The sequence below is a fragment of the Panthera pardus genome, unplaced genomic scaffold, assembly GCF_024362965.1.
Source record: "Panthera pardus isolate Hobbes unplaced genomic scaffold, ASM2436296v1 HiC_scaffold_13, whole genome shotgun sequence".
Classification (NCBI taxonomy): Eukaryota; Metazoa; Chordata; class Mammalia; order Carnivora; family Felidae; genus Panthera; species Panthera pardus.
Window position 1 is genome coordinate 165,572,757 of NW_026526688.1, and position 24,618 is coordinate 165,597,374.

Consider the following 24,618-nt stretch of genomic DNA (forward strand, 5'->3'; position numbering starts at 1 on the left):
CTTGTGTAATCTTCACAATAGCTCAGCAAGGTAGGTGTTATTAATTTTTCATGGAGAAGCAAAATAACTCAAAGAAATCAAGAAACTTGTGTACAGTCACCTTCTTATAAGTGATGGACCCAGGACAGTTTCTGTCTAACTTTGAGAACTCTGCCATTTCTACTCTGTCATTCTGTCTTCACAGGAAGTATGATGTGGGCACTTGTGGAGTATTCCAGAGCTACTGAGTGAGATTGTATGGATGTGTGCTGAAGATAATTTGTGGGTAGCTTTTTCCATTTGAACTGTGACATTTGCCTGTCTTGAGCTTGTGTGCCAAGATGTTGGTTTTGATTGACCAGGGAAATTATGCACAATAATGAAGTCTTGAAATGTCTAAGATGTGTCAGAATGGTAGTTATTAAATTGTTCATTGAGGCACTGAGATGGTATTTTCTTAAGGAAGTTAAGTTTAAAGTGTTTGGGGGATCATTGGCAATCTATTTCATATGAGATTCAAGTAAAAAATTCATTCTGGATTAATATTTTTTCCCCTAATTTTCATTTCCCTCTTCATTCAGGGAGAGAATTTGCTGGGTCAGAGATATCACTAGAAATCATGCAAAAACAGACTCCCCCTTCAAAAAAATTTATTAGTGTAACTATGAGAAGCAGAGTGTGCTACATTCTCTCCAAAGGCCTTCTATCTGCAAAGTTGCATGCCTTTAAGTCTTCTAATTATTCCAGTATAGTAAAATGTTAAACCAGAGTAAATGCCAGCTGGCATGTCTAAATCATTACTAGTTCATTTTCTTGGAGTGGCCAGCCAAAAATTTACTCTTGTGCACAGTCTTAGCCCACTCTTCCACGTCCTCTCCCAGCTCCCGGGCCAGCCAATATGGTACATATTCAGCATTATAAAAGCAGGTACTGGCATCAATACTTGAATGTGTCAAAAAAAATCCTGTGGTTGTTGAAGTGTTTTGAGGGTAGATGCCAGCAAAGCCATTTAGAGCAGATGCAATGTCTTCCTAGATGCAGAGGCAGCATGGCTTCTTCTCCAAAGGGTTGGCTTCTGTTTGCAATTCTTTTAGTATTTATTGAACCAAATGCTCTGTCTAAAAACAGCTGTAATAAGCACATTCCTGTCATGCTAGTGCTTTCTTTAAATTTGATCACCAGGCAGACAGAACTTTTTAATGTCTAAAGAAAAGGATGGCAACTTCAAACACTTAGCCAATTGTTTATGCAGGCTACCTTTCCTAACTTTGCCAATAGTCAGGAAAGATGAACCATAGTATCATATACCCTTCAAGGGCTATTCTACAAACTTTAAAACTAAATTGACTCAAATCAGTGAAAAGGGAATGGAAAGTGGCCACATATCCAGGATTTTTTGCATTTATGTCCCTAGCATAATTTAACATCTTCATGAAACTGGGGATTTACCCTCCTTAATGATCAGAAAGTAATTTTGGGGTTCATGGCTCAATAATTGCATTAATATCCTACTTACTTACATTAACAAAGGAATTTCTTTCTATGATAGCAGGAGAAGATGAAGACCATTACTTGAGGTCTGAGGGAGAAATTGTTCTAGTACAAGAAACAAATGTTCAAAGCAACATGGGAAATCCCAAATTGCTTATAGTTGGGTTCGACTTTTCCTTTTTTTGTTATCACATGCTGTGTGGAATTTTCTGAGTTCTGAGTAGTATTCTTATTTAGGCTGCACTGTTCATGTTTTATTCCCGAGTGTTTTCAGCATAGTTTTTAGTAGGGGAAGTAAGGAAGTTGTAGAACATTTTTGAATTCTTAATAGACCATTAAACTTAAATTTTTATGAATAAGAAGAAAAACTTTGATTTATTTTCAAACTATGTAGCTAAAATTTTAAAAATTAATTTACATTTCATGGGCAGCATAGGAAAGCTGCCATTTTTTCTGAGATTCAAAATGGAGGCCTAAAAGTTCTAAGGTCTCTTTCTGAAATGAAGTCCAATAAATTCCCAATACTCCATTTTCTAGCTATTTTCATATCTCCTTATTTCACCAAGCACACATTTTAAAATCTGTTTTAGACAAATAAAACTCTAAAAAAAAATCACCATTATTTTTTTTAAAAGGGAATACAACCAAATCCTCAAATTTCTTTCTCTGTTTATGGAATATTTTTAAAAGATCTATAGTTTATATACTGTAAGTAGCTTTAATTTTTTTATGTTCCAAAATTGACAATTAAGAGAGGGAGGACTAGAGAAAAAAATGGGTTGGTGAGGAGGTGAAAAAATGAGTTTTTATTTCTTATGCATTGGTCATGTATCCAGCACTATATGAGGTATGGTCTGTCCTGAAGAAATGTTAGACATTTATGCCCTCAAGGAGGCTACACTAAATCAAGTTGTGGAAACAGGCTTACATACATGGAATAATTAGGGAACAAGGAAGAATATAATTAAATGCTGAGTTGAGGAGACAATATAATTTCTCCCTAAGCTCAAATATTATCATTCCTTTACTGCATGGGGCTCACTTTTTCTTCAGTTTGACATGTATTATTTGGCTTTCAACTAAGGATTGACATGGATTGGAATATATAGTTTAGGTGTCTCCATCATCATCATCATTATCATCATCATCATCATCATCATCATCATCATCATCACTATCTTCCTCCTCCTCATCCCCCGACATCTGGGTGTGTCAATTCATGAGCTATCCTGAGCATTATATAGAATGAGTTTAAATGGATATAGTAAATTCTCAGAGAAATTTTCAAGCTTAACTAGATAACATAGATTAAATATACAGATAGACAAAGATGCAGAAAGAGTCAACTATTAGCATCTTTAAATAATGCATTTCTCTATAGTTCTCGTGGCAAGTGGAATTTTTATACTGAGAATGGGGACTAACCTTTTTTTTAGGTTGAGGAGAAGGCTTCCCTGGAAATGATATGCTTTGGAAGCCTGTTGATGAAAGAGAAGTACTTCTATTCCTGTTGCAAAGATTTTCCTGCCTACCACGAACTGATGCATGGTAGATGTCCAATATTTAAAACAAAATTATTCTAGAAATCAATTTTTTCAGAAATCTACATGTACTGCCTTTTATAAATTAAGCTCTTTCACAACTAGATTATTATTATTTTATTATTATCTTAATTCAATAGGTAATATTCACTTAAGGATTATAAATATCTATAATTCATGCTTTTTCTGGTAATGATTCTCAATAGCAATGGGCCATACCTATCCCAGAAATTTTGATGGTCCAAATTACAATGCTATCAACTTCTCACTTCTGGTTGAGAATAAGCACTTCAATAAGTCACACATCCTGTTAGATGGATGTGTTGACTTTCTCAGGTATGTAGGCTCAGATACTAATACCAATCCAATATATGACAGGTGCCTTATATATTTGTAATCTTTATAGCAAACCCAATAGGTAAGTATCAAATGAAGCCCAGTGAGTTTTCCTTACTTAATCCAGGTGGCACTGAGCCAATGATTAATATAGAGGCAGGATTTTAATTATATCTGTGTCTTACTCAAAAACCTGTGCTGGAGCGCCTGGGTGGCTTAGTCGTTTAACCATCCGACTTTGGCTCAGGTCATGATCTCACCGTTCGTGAGTTCAAGCCCCACATAGGGCTCTGTGCTGACAGCTCAGAGCCTGGAGCCTGCTTCAGATTCTGTGTCTCCCTCTCTCTGCCCCTTCCCTGCCCACGCTCTGTCTCTCAAAAAATAAACAAACATTTAAAAAATTAACAAAAAAACCTGTGCTAATTTCACTGACCCACTAGGATTCAAATCTTCCACTAAAGATGGTTTGGTTTGAGATATTGAAAAATTTGTAACCCCTACCCCACCAAATCCCTAGGTTTGTTGGTTTGTTGGTTTGTTTTCATAGAAGTAATGGTAAAGTATTTTGTCTCTTTGCTCTTTTGCTTTTGAAGGAATAACCACAGTCCTCACCATGACCACACTGAGCATCAGTGCCCGGCATTCCTTGCCCAAAGTGTCCTATGCTACTGCCATGGATTGGTTTATAGCTGTCTGCTTTGCTTTCGTATTTTCCGCACTTATTGAGTTTGCTGCTGTCAATTATTTTACCAATATTCAAATGGAAAAAGCCAAAAGGAAGTCATCAAAAGCCCCCCAGGAGATCCCGGCTGCTCCAGTGCTGAGAGAAAAGCATCCTGAAACACCTCTACAGGTATTTGACTTAATCTCCTTCAGTTTAAGATTTCAACTTTCTGGGCAGATTTGCATTGCCAGGAGAAAAACTGAGAATTTGAAAACCCCAATAACAATTTGTGAGTTATTTAAAGTCTGGAAAAATATAAAAGGATAATTGTAAATTTCAACTTTAACACGGTGATTAATGGCCTAAAAATTAAACAGATTTGGACCAGCTAGATTTACGTGGAGCTAGTTGTTTGTAACTTGCTGCCAGAATTAAAAGATTTTTGACAGGCAAAATCTTAGGTATACTCTTAAGAGGAACCTATGGATATCTTTGAGTGGGTTGACAAAGCGTTTTGGTAGAGTTCATTGAACAAAATAAAGCAGCGGTTCTTAACATGATCCCACATTAGCACTATCCCGTGGGGCTGGATGGGGCCTGTGCCCTTGTATTAAACGAGAAAATGAGACCGATAAACAAAACACCCATAGTTGTAGTCGATGAACGCCAAAGACTGAGAATTCTTATCCTAAGGGAACAGACCTAAAAGGATGTAAAAACCTAAGAGCTACTGTAATTTACATGGAGCACATTAGTGATTCTGCAATAAAAAATTAAACCACAAGTAATGGTTTAAAACTCTTTTGCCCAAATCACAGTATATATAATGATCGACTTTATTGTGTGTAGATAATAACTTATTCCCTGTATTTGTTAAATCATTCATTAATTCCTTCATTTTCTAACTCCAACAAATACACATTCATTGCCAACCACGTGACAGACTCTGTTTTGGTCTGAGAATCAACAGTGTACGTAACCCCCCTCCTAAACAAATATCCCGCTCTATGGAGCTTACATTTAAGTATGTAGAATGAGGAGAGGGAGACAGATGGTTTAAAATCATCTGCATTAATAGGGGCACCTGGGTGGCTCAGTTGGTTAAGCATCAGACTTCCGCCTAGGTCACGATCTCTCTCAGTTCTCTTGCGGTCCATGAGTTCGATCCCCGTCTCCAGCCTCTGTGCTGACAGCTCAGAGCCTAGAGCCTGTTTCGGATTCTGCCTCCCTCTCCCCCTGCCCTTCCCCCGCTCACTCTTTGTCCTTCTCTGTCTCTCAAAAATGAATAAATGTTAAAACTTTAAAAAACATGCGCATGTTAGTTGCCGACAGTGCTGTGATAGTGCAGAAGCACCTAAGAGGAAGGAAGCGAGGCCGCATTGTGAGAGGGCTGGGGTGCCATTCAGAATACAAGTGGTCGGGGGAAGTCTTCTGCGGGAAGGTGCGGGGGGGGGGGGGGGGGGGGGGGGGAGGGGTGTGGCATGCAGGTGGTCGGGGAAGTCCTCCGCGGACACGGCGGTGGAACAAATGAGGTTCCATGCTCGCTCCAGCAGGGATTAACTGGTGAAGTGTCAACAACCTATAGCTCCTATGAGCTCCAGGCACTGGTTCTCTAAGAATAACATGTGAGCACGTAGGAAAATTATTGCCCTTTCCATTAAGTCCATTTGAATTGACTTAATTTACATTTTCCTCTAGAATAAACCATTTCGCAAGATTTTCAAAACCATTAGAATGGATTTTGTACACTGTTTTCAGTTAAAAAAACTGACTATCTGCCGTTTTAGCCCTTTCCCATTACCCATGGGTAGATTTATGCCCTCTCTGACTTTTATTGTGATTTTAGTTGTTTTGCTCTCTTGTAGGCCTTGGTAGAAAAATTCTATTTACTATTTCTTTCAAAAAAAAAGTTAAGTCTTGGATGTTTGTTTATGTATGTATGTATTCATTTATTTAACTGTTTCTGTGTTCTAATTGTTGATTCATGATTTATTTTATTTCCATCTTTTTGTAGGTTAATTGTGTTACTCTTTTCTAGTTTTTTGGTTAATTCTTAGTAATTTGTTTTCACTGTTTCTTCTTTAATAATAGTTTCCTTTATTGCAATGAGCTATATTGCATACACCCTTATCCATAGTTAATAACTTTTGATATATATTACCATAACTATTCGCAAAATATTCTACAATTACATGATTGTTTTTCTCTATGATATTTGGAAGATAAAATTTCCAAAGTGGAATTGGTTTATTTATTTAGCTCCACTGCCCATTTCTAGTTGTATCACATTGTGTTCAGAAATGTTACCTGTATAAATGTAAATGTTATCATACTTCCATTGTGTTCTGTATTATGTTAAAAACTTATAAATGTTTGATGGCAATTTGAAAGAAGTTGATTTTTAGTTATTAAATCAATTTTACTTAAAACATTATTATTTCCTTTGTCTAACAAATAACCTCTTGTCTTCTTGATTTTTCAAATACCAGGAAAGACACAAAAAATTATCCCACTAATATGAGCCTGTGTCAAATTTTTTTTTTGCATTTTAACTTTTTTTGTTTTATACACTTTGATACCCTGATATTCAACATGTAAAGATTCATATCTGCTCTATTTTCGTATCCGTATATATATTTAATTGTAAAGTAACCTTTTTTTGGTCCCATGTAATACCTTTTCCCTTGAATTCTATTTGGTCTGATTTTTATATTTTTTGAATTCTTTCTTAATATTAGCTTTTGTTATATATCTTTCTCACTAAATTTCTTAGTGTTTATTTTTTCATGTACTTTGGAAGCTATATATATCTTTATATCACTAGTGGTTAATTTTAAGTATTGAAACAGGATATTTCTACTAATGATTTTCTAATAATGTTGAAAGCGTAAATCATTCTGACTCTCCCATGTAGCTGCTAACTTCCCCCAACCCCAGGATTGCTCAAGTCCAGAGATTCTGGATTTGGAGATATATTTTATATACATATTTTTTCTCTTTGTGATGAGTTGGCATAGTTCTTTTCATTTTTGCAAAGTGAACTTGCCCTAGTGCTATAATGGAACGTTATCAACACTTAAAAGTACCACTTAATCAGAATCAAGTTATTTTGCAGAATTTCCAAAGGTGGGAAGAGAACCAATAATCTTCTATTTGTTCCCTTAAATATATCACTTGGTTGGAGTAGTTGCCATTGTCAGTAAATGCTTGGTTGAGCACATGTAATTGGCTAAGTCCACTCTGATTCAGTAACTCCTCTTGGCAGGCTGGGCCACAACCTGTGTGCAAATGACATACCCAGAGTCAAGAATTCATAGTATTTAAAGGTTGGGAAGGAAATCTGGTCAAAATACGCATCGTAGGCTTCCGGTCCTCTACAATATGTGGTTGTTTGTGTATGATAACCCATATCTCCACAGCAGTTTACTTGACGAATATCTGTGTTCCAAAGACAGTGATTAATGGGTTAGCCCATCCTCCTAACTCCAGATTGCTGCCAGAGCATAGCTGACGTTACAGTGTCAGTTGTCATTGAATGGCTTTAGTATCAAGTTCAACTTTGAAGGTTGAAAACACATTAAAATTGAGAGAAGGAGAGTGTGAGGAACAGAGAGAGAGAGAGAGAGGGAGAAGAAAATTTAGGAGGAGAAAGAATATCTTAAGAGTAACATTTTAAAATATGTTATTGGAAGGAAATATTCTAAAAATATGTAAGGTTTGGAGTTTCAGTAGAAATTCTAATCAGACAGCTGAAATTTGCTTATTCAAATATGTATTCCAGCTTGTGTGACTGTTTACTTATTTGAATGAAGCTGCCTTTGTTTAAAATATGCTTAAACCCCTTATTTGGAATTGCCCTCAGAGACTACATGACATTTGGTAATTCTGTCTTTGGGTAGGGTCACTAGTGGTTTGATTCATTGTCACTATATGTGTCCTATGGCCAGTTAATGGCCTAGCAGAGGTGTATGGTGACCACTTCTATTCTTTGGGAATTGGAAAGCGTATGGTTTATGGAATATTCATGAAGCAAGGAGAAAAGGCCGACTGGCAGAATCCAAGGGCAGCTATGGGCAGCTTGAATATGTCTTTGGGCATCTCAAGAGGCAAAGCAGCTGTTATGCTTCTCTTGCCTTAATTCTGCCTTTGATTCTGATTCTGTCCTTCCAGTATTTGAGTTGATCTTCACTGTTGTGGTTGTACCCTTTCATATCCTCATACTTCTTAGAGTATCTACTCTCTTACTGATGCAGGTGATTTGGATTAATAGGATGGTTTAGAGAATAACTATACAAGGAGAAGATTTCTCAAAAACATATTTTAAAAACTCATTTGAAAATATATCCTGTAGTCCTTGTTCAGTTAGAAAGTATGCATTTATGAGTATATGTGGTATCTTGTGAAAAAAATCCAATGATATAATGACTAAAATTACTTTGGCTTTTAAATTGTGTCGGGTACTATGTGATAGGCTTTACATGTGTTACTTCATTTCAAGATCATGATAACTATTTTACAAATGAAGAAATTGAGGTTTGCAATTGTTAGGTGATGTAGTCAAGAAATGGTAAACCAATATTTAGGTTAATTCAGCTGTATCTGAATGTAAAACTTGTTCTCTTTTATTAAAACTCTGTTTTGTACTATTTAATTTATGATATACTTATGAATAATAGTCATTAGAATGTATATATTATACACACGCATAAAATGATCAGCCCAATAATCTTTTGTTCATATTTCTATGAATAAATAACAATAGCAAAATATTCTGAATGCTTTTTACATGTCAGTGACAAGAACTTTTACAGACATTGTATACATAACTTAATTTAAAAAACTTATAAGATGTGTCCTGTTGTAATCCATGTTTTACCAATAAGGAAATTGATAGAGATCAAGCAATCTTCCCCAAATCATTTATCTGGTAGGTTGCAGGGTTGGGCCAACAAAACCCATACTTTTAAGCCTAAAGCTTTAACGATGGATTAGAAATGTTGAGTGACAGAAATGGAGGATGAGATGGTGGTGGCATCATTCACTAGAACAGAGAAGAGCAGTGAACCACATTTAATGAAGAAGCTAAATTAGTTCAAGTTTAGATAGTGGCAATTCTGTAGCAGGGCATTGTCTCCCTTCACACGATAATGATTTCTGTTTTCAGACTGCAGCATACCTTTCCATTCCCATCTACTCAATTTCTTTGTCTGTTTCCTTTTCACCATAACTATTCTTCATGGACTTTTCATAGATTCTTACAAGGATATTTTTAAAATATGTTTTTTAATTTATTTATTTTGAGAGAGCAAGAGCGAGGGAGGGAGGGGCAGAGAGAGAGAGAGAGGGAGAATCCCATGCAGGCTCTGTGCTGTCAGTGCAGCTCTGCTGGACTGATGGGGCTCGATCCCACGAGCCAGGAGATCTTGGCCCGAGATGAGGCCAATACCCAGATGTTTAACTGACTGAGCCACCCAAGCGCCCCTTTTACAGAGATATTTACAAAATTAAAGAGCTATTTGCTCTACTTAGAGTCTTTAATGAAAAGATGATATAAAAAATAAATAAAAAATTGAAGGTTCCTCTTGAATTCAGTAACTCAAGTGCACTCATGAGAATCTCCTTTTTTACTACCCATTGTTCAAAGTCAAACTCAAGCCATATTTCCCATGTATGTGTCTCATTCTGACTGAGCTCAGGAATCTCAAGGACATGGTCTCAAGGATCCACATTTACAAACTGGGGGTGATAAGAGAACCTACTGAAAAGGCTTATCATGAGGGTTTAATAACATCATACATGTAAAGTACATAGTGCAAGATTAATGCCCAGTAAATAATTGTGCGATTATTATTATCCTTTATTTCTTGAACCATCTTCAACATTTAAAATATATACCACAACATTTATCATTTATAATATCCTAAAGTATTTTGCATTACTAAATTGTTTCATATGTGATTGCTGTATTTACCTAGTTTAGATGGCTAGCTCCTTAATAACATTGATTGTGGCTTTATTCTATTTTCTCACACAGCACAGTGCATGGTGTTTAGAAATTACAGTTTATTGACGGATTATAAGGAGTCAGCTATAGGAATCAGACAATGGGAAATGTGGTGCCTCTGAAATTATATATTTATCAACCATGTCCAAAAACATTTGTATTTTATGTAACGTTCTTTCTCGTCAGAGTAAATGTGAACATCAAACAGATGTTAGTAGTGAGCTAGAGCCTGGTCACTGTGAGCAGCTATAACAACTGATATTCAGTCTTAGCATTCTGAGATGCACTTGTCAACAGTGGAACTTACCTAGTGGGCAGCAATAGAGACCTGAGGAGGACACTTTGAAAAAAAAAATAAAACAAAACAAAAAGCTCAGTAAATCTACAAGTGCCACTGTGCATTAAGAGGAAAGCATTGGGGCGCCTGGGTGGCTCAGTCAGTTACACACCTGACTTCGGCTGAGGTCATGATCTCACGGTTTGTGGGTTTGAGCCCCGCGTCGGACTCTGCGCTGACAGCTCAGAGTCTGGAGCCTGCTTCGGATTATTATGTCTCCCTCTCTCTCTGCCCCTCCCCCACTTGCGCTCTCTCTCTCTCTTTCTCTCTCTCTCTCTCTCAAAACTAAATAGAACATTTAAAAATTAAAAAAAGAGGAAAGCATTATTTGTTGTCCTTTGGTCAATTTAGTCATACCACTTACACACATGTCAATGACTGTTAGCAACATCAGTGTTAAATACAATGATTTCCTAGTGATTGGTAATACACAAGCATCATTTCATTGCAACAGGGTGTACAAACTAGGTCAGTTTCAGATTTTCGTTTTAATCATTCTCGAAACTCCACTTAAAAATGCTGTTCTTTAAATAGTTTAAGCTAACATGCAAGAAACTTTCATTTTTCCATTTGTCCGTATTTCTTTCATTTCTTAACTTAGTTTAAAATTCCCTTGGCAGTTTGCAAAAGGACATGAAGCACTGCTGTCAGTTCACTTGACATTTACGTATGTTCGTGACACTAGTTTAATGACATTCTTTAAATCATATATAAATTGTACCTCCCCAAGCCCATACCTTGTTCAGTACAGGATGTTCTGTAGTTAGTAATTCTTTTTAGGCAATGAGTCATTGCTTAATCACACAATTACTAAACTGTATGATTTATGTCAAGAATAACAGAATTTTGTCTCATTCCCAGCCGTATTTTTTATCTTTTTGTATTATTACGTGTCTTGTGCAGCTTCATGAGAAATTGTCTTGTTGCTAATCCTTGAAAACAAATCTAGTCATTTAACAAGCATTTACCAAACAACTGCTATGCACAGTCACCATGCAGAGCACACAGGATTCAAAGGCAAAACCTAGGAGTGTTGTCTAGTGAAGGGGAGAGGCTGTTAGTCTTGTGAGTTAGTAGCATAGTTAGTATATAGAAGTGTCATCTGAGTCCTGGTTTTAGATTAATACAAGCAAACTGTTAGTAGTGGGAACTTACTCTCAAATCTTCGCTGCTACCTTAGATCTATCTGCTGAAATACCAATCTCTATATTCAGTTACATATTGGGAACCTATTATATTTATGAACATATTTATGAAATACCTATTAAGTGTCAGTATGCTAGGAATACTGTACTCACTCCCTTCAGAGATATGAGAATAGTAGTGAAGGTCAACATTCAATGATTAATTTCAAATAATTAAATAACGATTAATGTACAAAATGCTGTGAAAGAGAAGCAGAGAGGGTAATAAGTTATCTCAGAGAGAATTAAGCTGAGACTTCACATTATTTTTTTGAAATGCAAAACGTGGCAAGTTAAGGGACATCATTCAAAATGACAAATGGAGGAGAAGCAATCAGTTTTAGTAGCTCATTGAAACCATAATGTGCATATTTTGGTGACTATTGATAATAATCACATGGGTAGAAAAATGCCAACATTAGCAGCATGATTAAAAATTTAGTCTGTTTATTTCTACAGAGTGGGAAATGCCATAATTTTAATGCTGTATTAGGAAGGCTAGATATATTAGCTGTATTAGTGTTCAAGGAAAGAGTAAGGTGTCTTATAAACGTAGTATAATACAGTGTAGGGTGTGTGTGTGTGTGTGTGTGTGTGTGTGTGTGTGTCTATGTGTGTGGTATAGATATAGATTAATAGTAAATCCATTTTTTTATTTTCATGTATTCTATGTTTACAAATATGGCAAAGGAAGAAGCTGTGAAGTGTATTTATATATTACATGGAATTTGGGGAGGTAGCATGTCATTACTATGATGATCATCATTTTTTTATTGTCTACAATGTACTATATAGATATGTACATATATGTATATATTTATATATATCCCATATATGTGTGTGTATATGTGTATAATACATAGGGCTAGTTACTTTACATATGCTATCTCTAATTTCTACAATGAGCCCCAGGATGAATTGTCGTGTTGTTATACACATAATTTTATGGTTGAGGAAAATGAGCCTTGGTGAAGTGTTTTTGGACACTTTCAGATGCATGGCGCTGCCTCTCAGTAGAGAAAACAAGGAGGCATAAAGGGATTTTGTCTCTACTCTCAGGTCTCCAATGGAGCTTTAATAACACAACACAGTATTTGGGTTTGCACTTCTCTGTTAGATGAACAAGTTAGGCAAGGTAATGTCTAAATTTCCTTCTAATTGAAAAATCTGTGCTACTACAGACTCATTCACTCTCTATAATCAATGCCAGCTTGCTTTATACTCTTCAACATGTGCTTACTTCGGTAAAAAATGATTAGAAGGAGGATGAGTCTTTTTGGGTTCACTGAGTCAGATGCAATTAAATATTCAAGTTATTTTATGCTCACCTATATAGCAAAAACCATACTATTCCAGTGGCAATAGAAGCATCAACGGATGTGACCAAGTGCCAGAGAGTATTTTAAGCATTTTACATGTATTAACTCATATAATTGTCACAGCAGTCCTGTCTGATCTTCATCCTACCTGACAGATGAGGAAATTGAAGCGCTGAGAGGCCTGAGTGATTTGTTCAAAATCATACCGCTTGTAAGTAACCAGGCCAGGGTTTAAGCCCAGGTAGCCTGGCTCCAAAGGGTAGGTTTACAAGTGGGAATGAAGGCTGCACTTACAACTCACCACCAGCACTACTGACCCTCTGCTCTGCCTGCCGCCCCATACTCATCCCCCGCCCCATTTCCTGCTTTCCTGAGGGCTGTATTCATGTTCACATTGTTCAAAGGGTAAGCCGTACTTTGAAACTCTGTCCCGATTATAGCAAGCCCTATCCCTTAGCTAGTAGTTTAGTTTACATAGAAGCCAAAGTCACAGAAAAGTAGGCACACTCTCCAAATACCCAAGTTTGCATAAAATACATAAAAATTTTGTCAAGGCTAAAAATGACAGATTGATTTAGTGCAGTCATGTCGACAAACTATAGAGCAGTCCCTAGTTTTACCACTTTTTGACATTTTAAACAGTTAAAAACATTCAAAAGTATGACTGTTATTTTTTATTTGAAATAACCTGTCTTACACGTTTATATCTTCAATTAACAATGTTTACTTAGAATATATGTTCAGAAGAATCATTCTAAAGGTTGTAGGGAAAATTTTAAAGGAGTTCAAAAGAGACCTTTTTGCCCTAAATGAATTAATACTATTTCAGGTGGCAGAGTATAGTGATATAAATAATCAAGAGGAGCAAATATTCTGTAGGGATCAGGGCATGTTTTAAGAAGCATCCTGAACTTTGGGAGGGCATGGTGGGAGAACTCAGCCTACCAGTGAGGTGTATTTTACTGGTGGCCAGCAGATGCAGGAGAATAGCAAGGAAATGAGCTAGCTCATTACTATAAATATCATTAGTTTTGTTTGTGATATTTATGGACTAGCCTAAGGATCATTCTGGAATTGCTGTATGATTAATAAACTATTCCTATATTCCTGGAATTTTTATGACTTCTCCATTTACTCCATTATTCCTCTAGCACATCTGGAACAAACTTGCTAAGTACCTAGCAAATACTTGAGTAATACTTATTGGTTGATTTCATTCCTCATACAACTGAGACATGGGCTCACGTGCCAGGGATAGCAGTATATGAAGGAACCACATATTTCCATCAGTGACATTTTATTAAAAGGTTTTTAAATTTACTTTTTATTATTTTTAATGTTTATTTATTTTTGAGAGAGAGAGAGAGACAGAGCATGAGCAGGGTAGGGACAGAGAGAGGGAGACACAGAATCCGAAGCAGGCTCCAGGCTCTGAGCTGTCAGCACAGAGCCCAAAGCGGGCTTGAACTCATGAACCATGAGATCATGAGCTGAGCCGATGTCGGACGCTCAACCGACTGAGCCACCCAGGTGCCCCTAGAAGTTTTTTTTTAAAGGCATTTCAAATTTTTATTAATTTGGTGATCTTTTTCCATCTCTGTTAGTAATGTGAGTGAACCAGCCCTTCTTCAAGAGTGAAAAAAAAAATCAGCTTCAAAAATTACAGCTGCTTGAAACAAATTCCCTCAATGTTTAGCTACATTTTCCAGCAAATTCTTTTCCCTAAGCTACTATGTAAGATTATTCATTCCTTCTGGTTTATTTAGCTAAGCTGCCAATTTCCCTTTTGCTATTTTGAGGGACTAATTTCTCACAACATAATATACATAGCTAAATCTCTAGCTTTTCACTCAGCCTCAGATGTTTCAGAAGTTTCAAGAATTATCAGTTTGCGTATTACTTATTTCATTTCACTTAAATGAATTAGAGGATATTATGCGTAAAAATATCTTTGGTCAAAGATTATTATCTATCTTGGTCAATTTAAGGAGAGGGCACTTTCCACTCAGATATTATGGCATGACATGGTTTTCTGTGTTCTAGGATTTCAGATTTCACAAGATTCTTCACCTGCCGAGCTTCATTGCCTGAATAACACATCTTATGCTTTCACAAAGCCTCTCTTATTAGTGACCCTCAATTTTCATATTCCTTAGATATTCTGCAAGATTCTCTTCTTTCTCCCTCTGTTTCTCTCTCTTGTATTTTGACTTCAATTTTTGTAACTCCAACATCTTCATATAGATGACTAGCATGGAGACTTATTTATTCTCTCCAGTCTCATGACTCCCAACCACGTAGTCCAGTGAATTTGGTTTCTCTCTCAAGCTCTTTCTCTGTCTCTCTTTTTTTTTGGGGGGGGGGTGGTTGGAATTTGGCTAAAACAAAATTTTAAGGGTACTTTCGTGGCTCAGTGCATTGAGCATCTGATTCTTAACTTTGGCTCTGGTGATGATCCCAAGGGTTCATGGGATAGAAACCCTCATTGGGGTCTGTGCTGAGCATGGAGCCTGCTTAAGATTCTCTTTCCTGACCCTCTCCCCTGCTCACGTGCTCTCTTTCTCTCTAATATATAAAAAAAAAAAAAAACCAAAACCTAAAAACTTAAAAAAAATTACTTTCACTTGTTTTTTTGTTTGACTTATTGAAAACAGTTGTGGGGCACCTGGGTGGCTCAGTTGGTTAAGTGCCTGACTTTGGCTCAGGTCATGATCTCGCGATTCACGAGTTTAAGCCCCACATCAGGCTCAGTGCTGACAGCTTGGAGCCTGGAGCCTGGAGCCTGCTTCAGAGAGTCTCAGTCTCTCTCTCTCTCTCTCTCTCTCTCTCTCCCCTTTCCCTCTCTCTCTCTCTCTCTCTCCCCTTTCCCTCTCTCTCCCCTTTCCCTGATCATGGTCTCTTTTTCTCTCTTTTTCTCTCTCCCTCTCTGAAAAAATAAACATAAAAAAAAAAAAGAAAGATAACAGTTGTGGGCTCCAGAGTCAGAGAAAAGGCTGTCTTTAAGGGATTTAAATGAAGAAATGGACAGGGCACCTGGGTGGCTCAGTTGGTTAAGCGTCCAACTTCGGCTCAGGTCATGATCTCACAGTTTGTGAATTTGAGTCCTGCATCAGGCTCTGTGCTGACAGCTTTCTCAGAGCCTGGAGCCCGCTCTGGGTTGTGTCTCTCTTTCTCTCTGCCCCTCTCCTGCTCACACTCTGTCTCTGTCTCTCTCAAAAATAAATAAACATTAAAAAAAAAAAAAAAAGAAGAAAGGAATGGGGGTGTGAGGATGTGTGTGTGGTTTAGTTTCTCTGTTAGTGCTCTCTATTTTTGCCTCCCTGAAAAGATTGTCTAAGCCTAATCAGTTTAATGGGGACATCAAGGGGTCCCTTGAAAGTGAAAAGTTGCACCATTAAAATAAAGGGAGGAGATATGAAGGAAGAAGGGTCCCCATCACTTAGCACATGTGTACTTTCTCTTCAGCCCTATCATTGGCACTTGAGGATTAACATTTTCAAAGAGAACTTGGCAAAATGTGGTGTGGACTCTGTATCCAAATAGTGGAATGTCAACTCTTCACATACAAAATGGGTATAGTATTGTTTTTAGTTTAATCAGCTATGCGCATATGTGAACATCTGGACAGATTTTTTAAAAAGTCTTTAAGAATATGAACTTTTGGACCACTGTTTAGCACAGAGCCTGGCACCCAGTAAATGCTCATCTAATATTGGCTGAGTCAATGGATAAAAGAATGAATGAATGCAATGTGGTCTCTGCAATGCATTAATAATAATAGTAATAATGACAGGAAAGAGAAGTCCTAGATGATCACAATAATAGAGAAAAACCCCAAATACCCATTCCAGTATTGCTTTTTCACTTTTTGAGGCCCACACCAAGTTTGGAGATTACTGAAGGAAATCCGCATGTCTCATTTCTTGACCCCAAACACGGGGTTTCTGTGGAAGTCTCCCGTATGAAGCAACTATTATCCCTGCCTTTTTCATGAGCCATGCCTTTGACTCTTAGTCTTGTTTGGGTTACTCTGGCTACTGATATAGACAGGCCACTAGATGGGAAGTGAGAGTCCTGCTCAACTATGCTGTTCAGACTATATGTGGAACGCAAGGAAACGTTCTCTGATTCTATGTGGGAGAAGGGTACAATGAATACCCTTCTGAGAGCTGGGTTTGAATGGAGAAGCTCTTAGAAAGGCATCCTGTTTGGAAGGTGAGAAAAGAAGGCATCATGGAGCTTCAAAGATGCTTCCACAGAAAGTAAGCAAGAGCTGGACAACCATATGGGAACTTGATAGTTATATTCTTAGGGCAGATCCACCACCAACACATGAGGACTGGGGTGCTTGAGTGGCTCAGTTGGTTAAGCGTCTGACTTTTGGTTTCAGCTCAGGTCATGATCTCATGGTTTGTGCATTGCTGACAGAGCAAAGCCTGCTTGGGATTCTCTCTCTCTCCCTCTCTCCCTCTCTCTGCCCCCCACCTCTCTCTCTCTCTCTCTTTCTCAAAATAAATAAACTTAAAAAACAAAACAAAACATGGACAGCAGTGATGAATGGAGGGAGCATGGGCTGAGCACTTGACCTTCATGGCTTTCCCTTCCATGACCAAATGGGCCTGCAATTTGTTTTGACAAAAGTCAGTTTGTATTAAGTTGAACCATATGAAAACACCATTTGCACTGGTTAAAAATGGTTTAAAAAGTCAAAAGCAGTCTTTTGAGGTGAAGATGAGGCCTAGATCTGACTTAACAATTTCCTTTATCAACTTTTTCTTTTTGACAGCAAAATAGGTAATTAGAAATTATCCTGGTGATTACAGTGATTAGCATTTTTTAAGTTTATTTGTTTTCAAGACAAGAATTTAGGTTGGAGCCAAGAATGTCAAAACCTTGGGCCGGTACTCAGTGTGCCTGGGGCCGATGGGAACATATCCTCTATGGGCATCATAATACTCTCAGTAGGATTGTGTTGTTAGTTTATTTATTTTATTTTGACTTGAAGAAGCTGAGGCTTATACAGACGCAGAGCATCAGCTCCCCTGTGGTTAGCTTACTATGCTGCTTCTGCAAGCAAGAAACCCACTTTGCCAAAGGCTTAGCTGATCCTAAAAAATGTTAACATGCTTTCTGCTTAATGTTTGCCGATGGGCTGATCTAAAAATGGCACCAAGGAGGTTACCTATTATCCACAAAGCAAGAATACATTTCGGGACTGAAATAGATTACGGTCAATGGGGACTTGATCTGCTGACAGAAAGTTATATTAGTATCCCTGAGCGATTCATAAAAATAGAATTAGATTTTATGTGGTGAATCCTGTTTGTTTTCGGTTAATTAAAAAAATGAATCTCTCCTTTAGTACTTCCAGTATTTAAGTTCTTTTTCTCTTCGACCTTTTTTCCCACAGTGTTTCTTTATGGATTGTACTCATTTTTCAAAATTATGTAAATCATTCACTTTTGCATGTTTGCAATGGGTAATATCCTTTGTGCTGTAGCCAAATTTATTTTATCAATTTCATTACTAAAAATACCTTAAAGAAAGGTTTTGAAGCACATTGAGATAGAATATGGAAAAACCTAAAATCATATTTTGAATGAAACGTACATTTTTTCCCCCTGTGGTCTTCAAATTCCTAGCAAATTGAAAATTTTTATTGTTTTTTTTTCAACTAATGTATAATGGGTAGGTTGACTTTGTCCTTGTGGTTTACCCAATTTAGCCTTTGTTTAGGACAAAAATATCCTGGCTTGACCAATAGACGAGATAACCACCCTAACAACAGAACAAATGTAAAAAGCAGTTTTCTAACAATGAAAATTTGCAAAAGGATTTAAGTTAATTATTTAAAATTATAATCTAGATATTTATGACTTTAATAGGCATTGTATAATGGGGTTAAAGTTTAAAATTATAATCAAAAGGGGATTTCAGAACCTCATGAGACCATTTTAGATAATTATTGGCTACAATTAACTTCCTGGTTACTATCCAGACATTTTGCAGTCATTAAGTGCAGCTAGACTACTCACAGTACTGGAAATCATAGCATTATGAAGCTTCTAAGTTCCAAGGCACATAAAATTGAAGAAAACAGGGAAGTAAAAAGATCTCAAGTCTTTATTGTGCTGCAGTGTCGGTGGAAGGTACAGGCCAATTGTTCTATAATGTAAGATGGATCAATACTGCTGCTTTACTTTCAAGGATTTTGTTATTAGATGCTCTTTCTCATGGTGGAAAAACAAAACAAAACCAGATACAGGAAGATGTAAAATTGGGAGCTGAAACATGTGGGGTGAAATCAGAAGTATGAAAGTGAGAAGAGAAACACTGAATAAGAAGTCTTTTTGTCCATGTCACTTGCTGGCATTGCCTTGTGTGTTACCCGAGCACTTCAATTTTCTTTTTTTTTTTTTTTTTTTTTGTCAAGCCCTAATTGAGGATATCCTAAGATTTCATCATATATGTTGGGCTGATTGAGAGTAATGCCGGACTTATACGGCAAAGAAAGAACTCTGCTGTTTTTTGGGGATTATGGTACTCTGCTTGTTAGACCTAATTTAGCATTGCGTGGTACAGCCTGATTCATGATAGAGCTGGTCAGTTCAGAAATAGCTACATCAAATATGTACATTATATATGTTTATTCCAGATCAATCTGCTAGCACAGTAGAATAAGCACAATCATATACTCTCAGCAATGCAAGCAATGAGACAAAATTTGTTGCTTTTTCACTAGCTCACCATAATGTTCTTCCTCAGTTGGAAAGCTCTCCACAATCTGATTATTGTGCTCACTCCATGGTGTTCTTTCTTCATGTCATTAATATCTTATTTTCTGGCTGAGGTTCTCTTTATTTATGATAATAGTTTCATAGATTTCTAGAGGATAAACAAATTTGATTATTTTAATGGTTGAAATACAAATTCGATGTTCAATGGAGGGCTTATGGCTGTTTCGGATCAACTGGATGGTCTCATGATGTAAGGCCTAGCTAGGTTCACTCTTAGAACAATTTGAAAGAGTGCACAGAAGAGAAAGGCATTAGCCAGAAGGCTCCTGATACATTCATGGTTGGTTATAGATTCAAATGACAAGAACATAGCTCCACATAGACTGTTAGCCTTTGTAACAGCCATTCATTTGGTGCTACTATTTCCACATATGCATGCCCCACGTGAGCAGGTATAACCTATAATTCATGTAGGAAACTCCCATTTATCTAGGGACAAAAAGAACCAAGAAGCTGAATTAGATGAAAGTGCTCTTTGGTAATATTATATAGTGCTAACATATGTTTGAATGTGCCACAATATAATTTTAGTGTAGAGTTAGTTTTTATGTTAACCAAATGCTTTGAAAATTGACAATGCATGAGTAAAAAGGGATTCTGCTAAGCACACAAAAAAATAATCAGGAAGTCATTCCAAAGTTTAATTTCAATGTTCAGGTTTTTTTTTTTTTTTTCACAATTCATCAAGCTGACATTAAAAGTTGCTCCATTCCTCTTTCAAAACTGGTAATTTTAACTGTTCCCTCCCCCACTTAACTCTACCAACCACATAAAGAGATCCGTGAAGCCTGGATCTCAGGCTGTTTGAAGCATTTTGAGTATTGCAAGAAATACATTGTGACAGAAAACATTTTTCAAGGTGGTTGTACTAAGGCTCCTTCCTCCACTGGTCATCTGACATGCATTTCTTACAATGTTGGTTAGAGTCTGTGTTACCTCAACCTTGAATCTAGTTGGCAAGGGGGTGGGTGGGCTCTGTGCCTAGGAGAAGTGATGCTATATGACATCGAGGCTGGCTCGTTTGAGACTCCTTACTGGGACACAGCCATCATGCTGTAAGGAAGCCCAGGCTACATGGAGAGACCACAGGTAGGGTATTTTGGCTGACAGGCCCATTATCAACTGCCAGAAATGTGAGTGAGGACACCTTCAAGGTGACTCCAGTCCCAGCCACTCTGACTGAAACCACCTGAGAGACACTGAGTGACAGCTGCCTAGCTGAGTCCAGTCAACCTCCAAAGCCATGAAAGGGACTGTTTGGGGTGATTTGTTATGTACTAGATAAGTGGGAAACACATGCTTTTTAAAAAGCAGACATACTCGAGTTCAAATACTGACTCTACCTCTTGTTAGTGGGATGGTGTCAGCCGAGATGTTTAATTTCTCTAATTCTGTTGGTTCATCATATGGATGTTTAATCTGGAATACTGTAAGTGCTCAGTAAACATGTTTTCCTGCTTTCCTCCCACTCTTCTGCCTTCCCTCCGTCCTTTCCTTTCTTCCTTCCTTCCATCCATCTTTCCCTTCTTTCCTTGCTAGAACTCTTTTCCTTCTTTTCCTTCCTATGTAAATTCAACTGAGTACAGCTGCTTTTGTGGTAGGCCATTTCAAACTGGAATATGTTAGTGCCAGGTGTGGATTTAATTGAACCTTTACTTAGAATGCAAGCAGACAGAATTCAGGATGCATTTTTTTTTCCAGTGAAAACTGCTGAATCACGGGTTCCAAAATCAGCATAAAATATGCTCAGACCTTCCACAGACAGCATGTGTGATGCTATCAAGTGTCTTGGGGGAATGGGGTAAACACATTTTTAAAAAAGGAATGTTTCCATCAGTTCACAGGGAACGTTATCTGAATTCAGTTCAGGCGAAGAATATCTTAAAAAGCTAGATAAAGGAAATGAAGGCGTGAGCAACATGTTATTTGTAGGAATGACATACATTATCTCCTTGGCAACTGCAGGGTGGCATGCAATTTGGCAATCTATGTTGTGTCATCTCAGATGCCTGGAAGTCACTGTTTCCTATGGAAACAAAGGAAAGAACAACATGAGAAAAAAGTTCTGATTTTAGTATGCTGGAAAATTACTTTAAAACCAAGGGACCCGCAGGTTTCCATAGCATAACAAAATCTCAAAATGGCATTAGCTTTTTACTTATTAATTCCACAAGGCTTTAGAATATGGATCCGATCCCAATTTTCTTTGGTCCTGCTGAGCTTTATATTCGTGCTTTATGGTCAAATGATGATTCAAGACATTTGGGTGGAACTTTCAATACACCGGTGTTTGGTAAGTCTTTCTTAAACATCAGGACCTCAGCTTCTGCACATTCATTTATGTGTTCATTCAACAAATAGCTGTTGAGTGTTAATTTGTGCCAGGAATTGTGCTAGGTATTGAGGCTGTGTACATCCCTTGCCTTATGTCTTATAATCATCCTGGCATATCCACGGGATAGTGTGTCATTTCATTATTTGAAGTGAATCAGTAATTTAGCAAGCATTCATTTGGCCCTGGCCTGGAGAGTCCGTTATATTGGGGGTTAAGAGATGGCAGATGTGAACCACAGGGCTACGCAATACTTGATGGGGCACGGAACAATTCTTATCGTGGGTTTCCTTTGGTCAGTGATTGCAGTGAACTTTTTAAGATGTAGTGTCAGCTTGTTTTCATCAACAGCCTCCAAACAAATGGCTCCAAAATATTATAGTGACCAGTGCTCAATATAAGTTCACTTGGTAGGCAATTTGATGAAATTGAATGCTTTAAGTGAAGGAAACTCAGACTGCCGCATGCTGGCTAGAGTCTAAAAGTTTCCACTATGGTGAAATTCAAAGAAGTATCAACACTATAAAATACTATAATGGCAGCCTGAATGGCTTCAGTGGAATGATATGGCTGGTAATGGGAAATTAAAGTGTGACATCAGTGTTGCCAGGATCACCAGAGGGGTACTGGGGATTCTTTGAGAATGGTGTGGCAGATAAGGACTTGAGATTTACTGCGGAGCAGGAAGTTGAGTTCAAGAGTCATTTCTTTCCAAGGCTGATCTTGCCTCCTATTGATCAGTTTTGTGTCTCCAAAGCATTGCCTTTACTGCATATTCTACATCTACTTTTAACCTCACCATAGCACTAGGTGGGACATTTATCCACATTTCTGAAGTGTATTAAAGAATGGATGTGAGGCAGACGGGTAATGTCCATCAAAGAGTCTCACAAAAGAACTTTAAAGGCTGACCTTCCAAATAGGGATTTCAAGGGCTCTTCTGGCTTGCAGGAGTAGAAGCCCTATGCCTGATTTTATAATTCCAATATTAAAATTAATGACCATATTTCACTTCTGGATTTTTCCCCCGTAGGGTTTTATTTTAGTGTGTCCTCTCTAAGAGCAATATTTCAGCTTAGAATTTTCTTGGGTTTGTGGATATATTCATGGAAGATTTAAATAGCATTGCAGCTGTACAGAAAAGCTGTTCTAGTGTGTGCTTTGAAAATCAGCTTTTCAATAACTGATAGCTTTAGAACTATGATTGAGAGGAAAAATCCAGTCCTTGTTAAACAAGCTATTTCAGCCTCTGGCTACATGTTTCATGTGGTTTCAAGGAGAGACTCCCATTTCCCATTGCTTTGCTCTTGTACAGGCAGGTTGGTGCTCACCAGCCTCACGCTTTTCCTGCGTAGCAGCAGAGGGCAAGAGGAAGGTAGATGTTGATCTAGGAGGTGATGCTCTTCTATTCAAGAGTAATCGTTCAGTCATATTTTTAAACAAGCAGATGTCTGAAACGGGAGAGGAAAGGCGTTTAATTCCAGTTATCGTTAATATTCCAGGATTGACTCATTAAACAGTTCATTAACTACTATAGTAGCCCAGGAAGTATAATCTGGATAGAATAAATGACTGTCATCTGGTTTTCAAGTGTATTTAAATGCTCTGCTTTTGGCTATATAGCTTTGCCAACTACTTATCTCCTGAGACACATTGTGTGAGACTCATTTTTGCTGTTCTGAGTGTACAGGAGGGAATGATTTTGTTGTTGATTTATTTCAATACAGTTTGCTCATCTTTTATTTATTACTCGTTTGACTTATTTTTATTGAAGATCTCTTAGTGCTTGGTACTGTGCTAGTTAGTGGGGAAAGGAATACATAAGAGCCCTGCAGGCCTAAGGAGCCCGTATTTGGGAGGGGCACTCACACAGTATGCTACATGGTAGGCTAGGAAAAAGCATAAAATGCTGTGTAAAGGTATAGCAGTTCAGATTAGCATGTCTGTGGTGGCGTATTCTGATAATGGTGGTGGGTGTGTCACATTAAATTTCACAGAGAAATCAATAGCTGAGTACTGCCTTTGAAAGCATAAAAGGGAGGCAACGAAGATGGGGGAAAGAAGGCATGTGCAAGGATCCGGAGGCAAGACAATACAGCTGATGCTTGTAGAACTAAATGATGGCATCCTGCTAGAGTCCAGGTGTTTTAATTGGGTTTTTCCCAAAGCAGAGTTCTGCTGCAAGGATTTATGTCCAAGCACTTTATTTTTTTAGGCGATCCCAAGAAGCACTGTGAGGAAAGTAAGAGGGAAAGGACAGAAATGCAATAAAGTATGATTAATGAGCAGATTTACCACTGTGTACTCATCATCCTAGAGGTTCTCTCAGGGTATGTGAGGAACACACATCAGAACTGTCCCACCACTGACAAAGAAGTCAGGATACTTATTTACCAACTCTTGCCTCTTGTTAATTAGGATTACTCAAGGGATGTTAGCTTTCTTGAACTTCTAGTCCAACCCTCCCCCCACATCAAGCTTCTGTAGACAGAGTGCCCCTTAGTCAGAGAAAAGCAGCAAGCCATCATCTTGTCTGGAGTAATATACTGGATAAACCAAATAAATACAGACCAGTCACCAATAGCATATGCTACACGAGGGTACCCGGAGTGGTTAAGCGGAGGGTTTGAAAAT

At 37.6% G+C, this 24,618-nt stretch overlaps 1 protein-coding gene and 1 long non-coding RNA gene across 3 annotated transcripts in view; one reads left to right on the forward strand and one right to left on the reverse strand.

Annotated features, from left to right (window-relative positions):
* The window catches only part of GABRA4 (gamma-aminobutyric acid type A receptor subunit alpha4), a 66,638-nt gene that overhangs the window by 24,462 nt on the left and 17,558 nt on the right, over window positions 1-24,618 (forward strand). Inside the window, exon 8 of the mRNA XM_019412874.2 lies at window positions 3,941-4,200. Coding sequence (XP_019268419.1) covers window positions 3,941-4,200 — 260 coding nt within the window. The remainder of the gene's footprint in view (window positions 1-3,940; window positions 4,201-24,618) is intronic.
* LOC109245516 (uncharacterized) lies at window positions 8,735-23,455 on the reverse strand. 2 transcript variants are annotated; one of them, XR_002070927.2, is made up of 4 exons: window positions 23,316-23,455; window positions 21,596-21,678; window positions 19,603-19,740; window positions 8,735-9,052 (listed from the first exon to the last, which is right to left on the reverse strand). It is a non-coding gene; the product is annotated as an uncharacterized LOC109245516 (long non-coding RNA). The 2 variants fall into 2 exon arrangements; XR_002070928.2 differs by lacking the exon at window positions 8,735-9,052 and having other exon boundaries at window positions 19,484-19,740; window positions 23,316-23,452.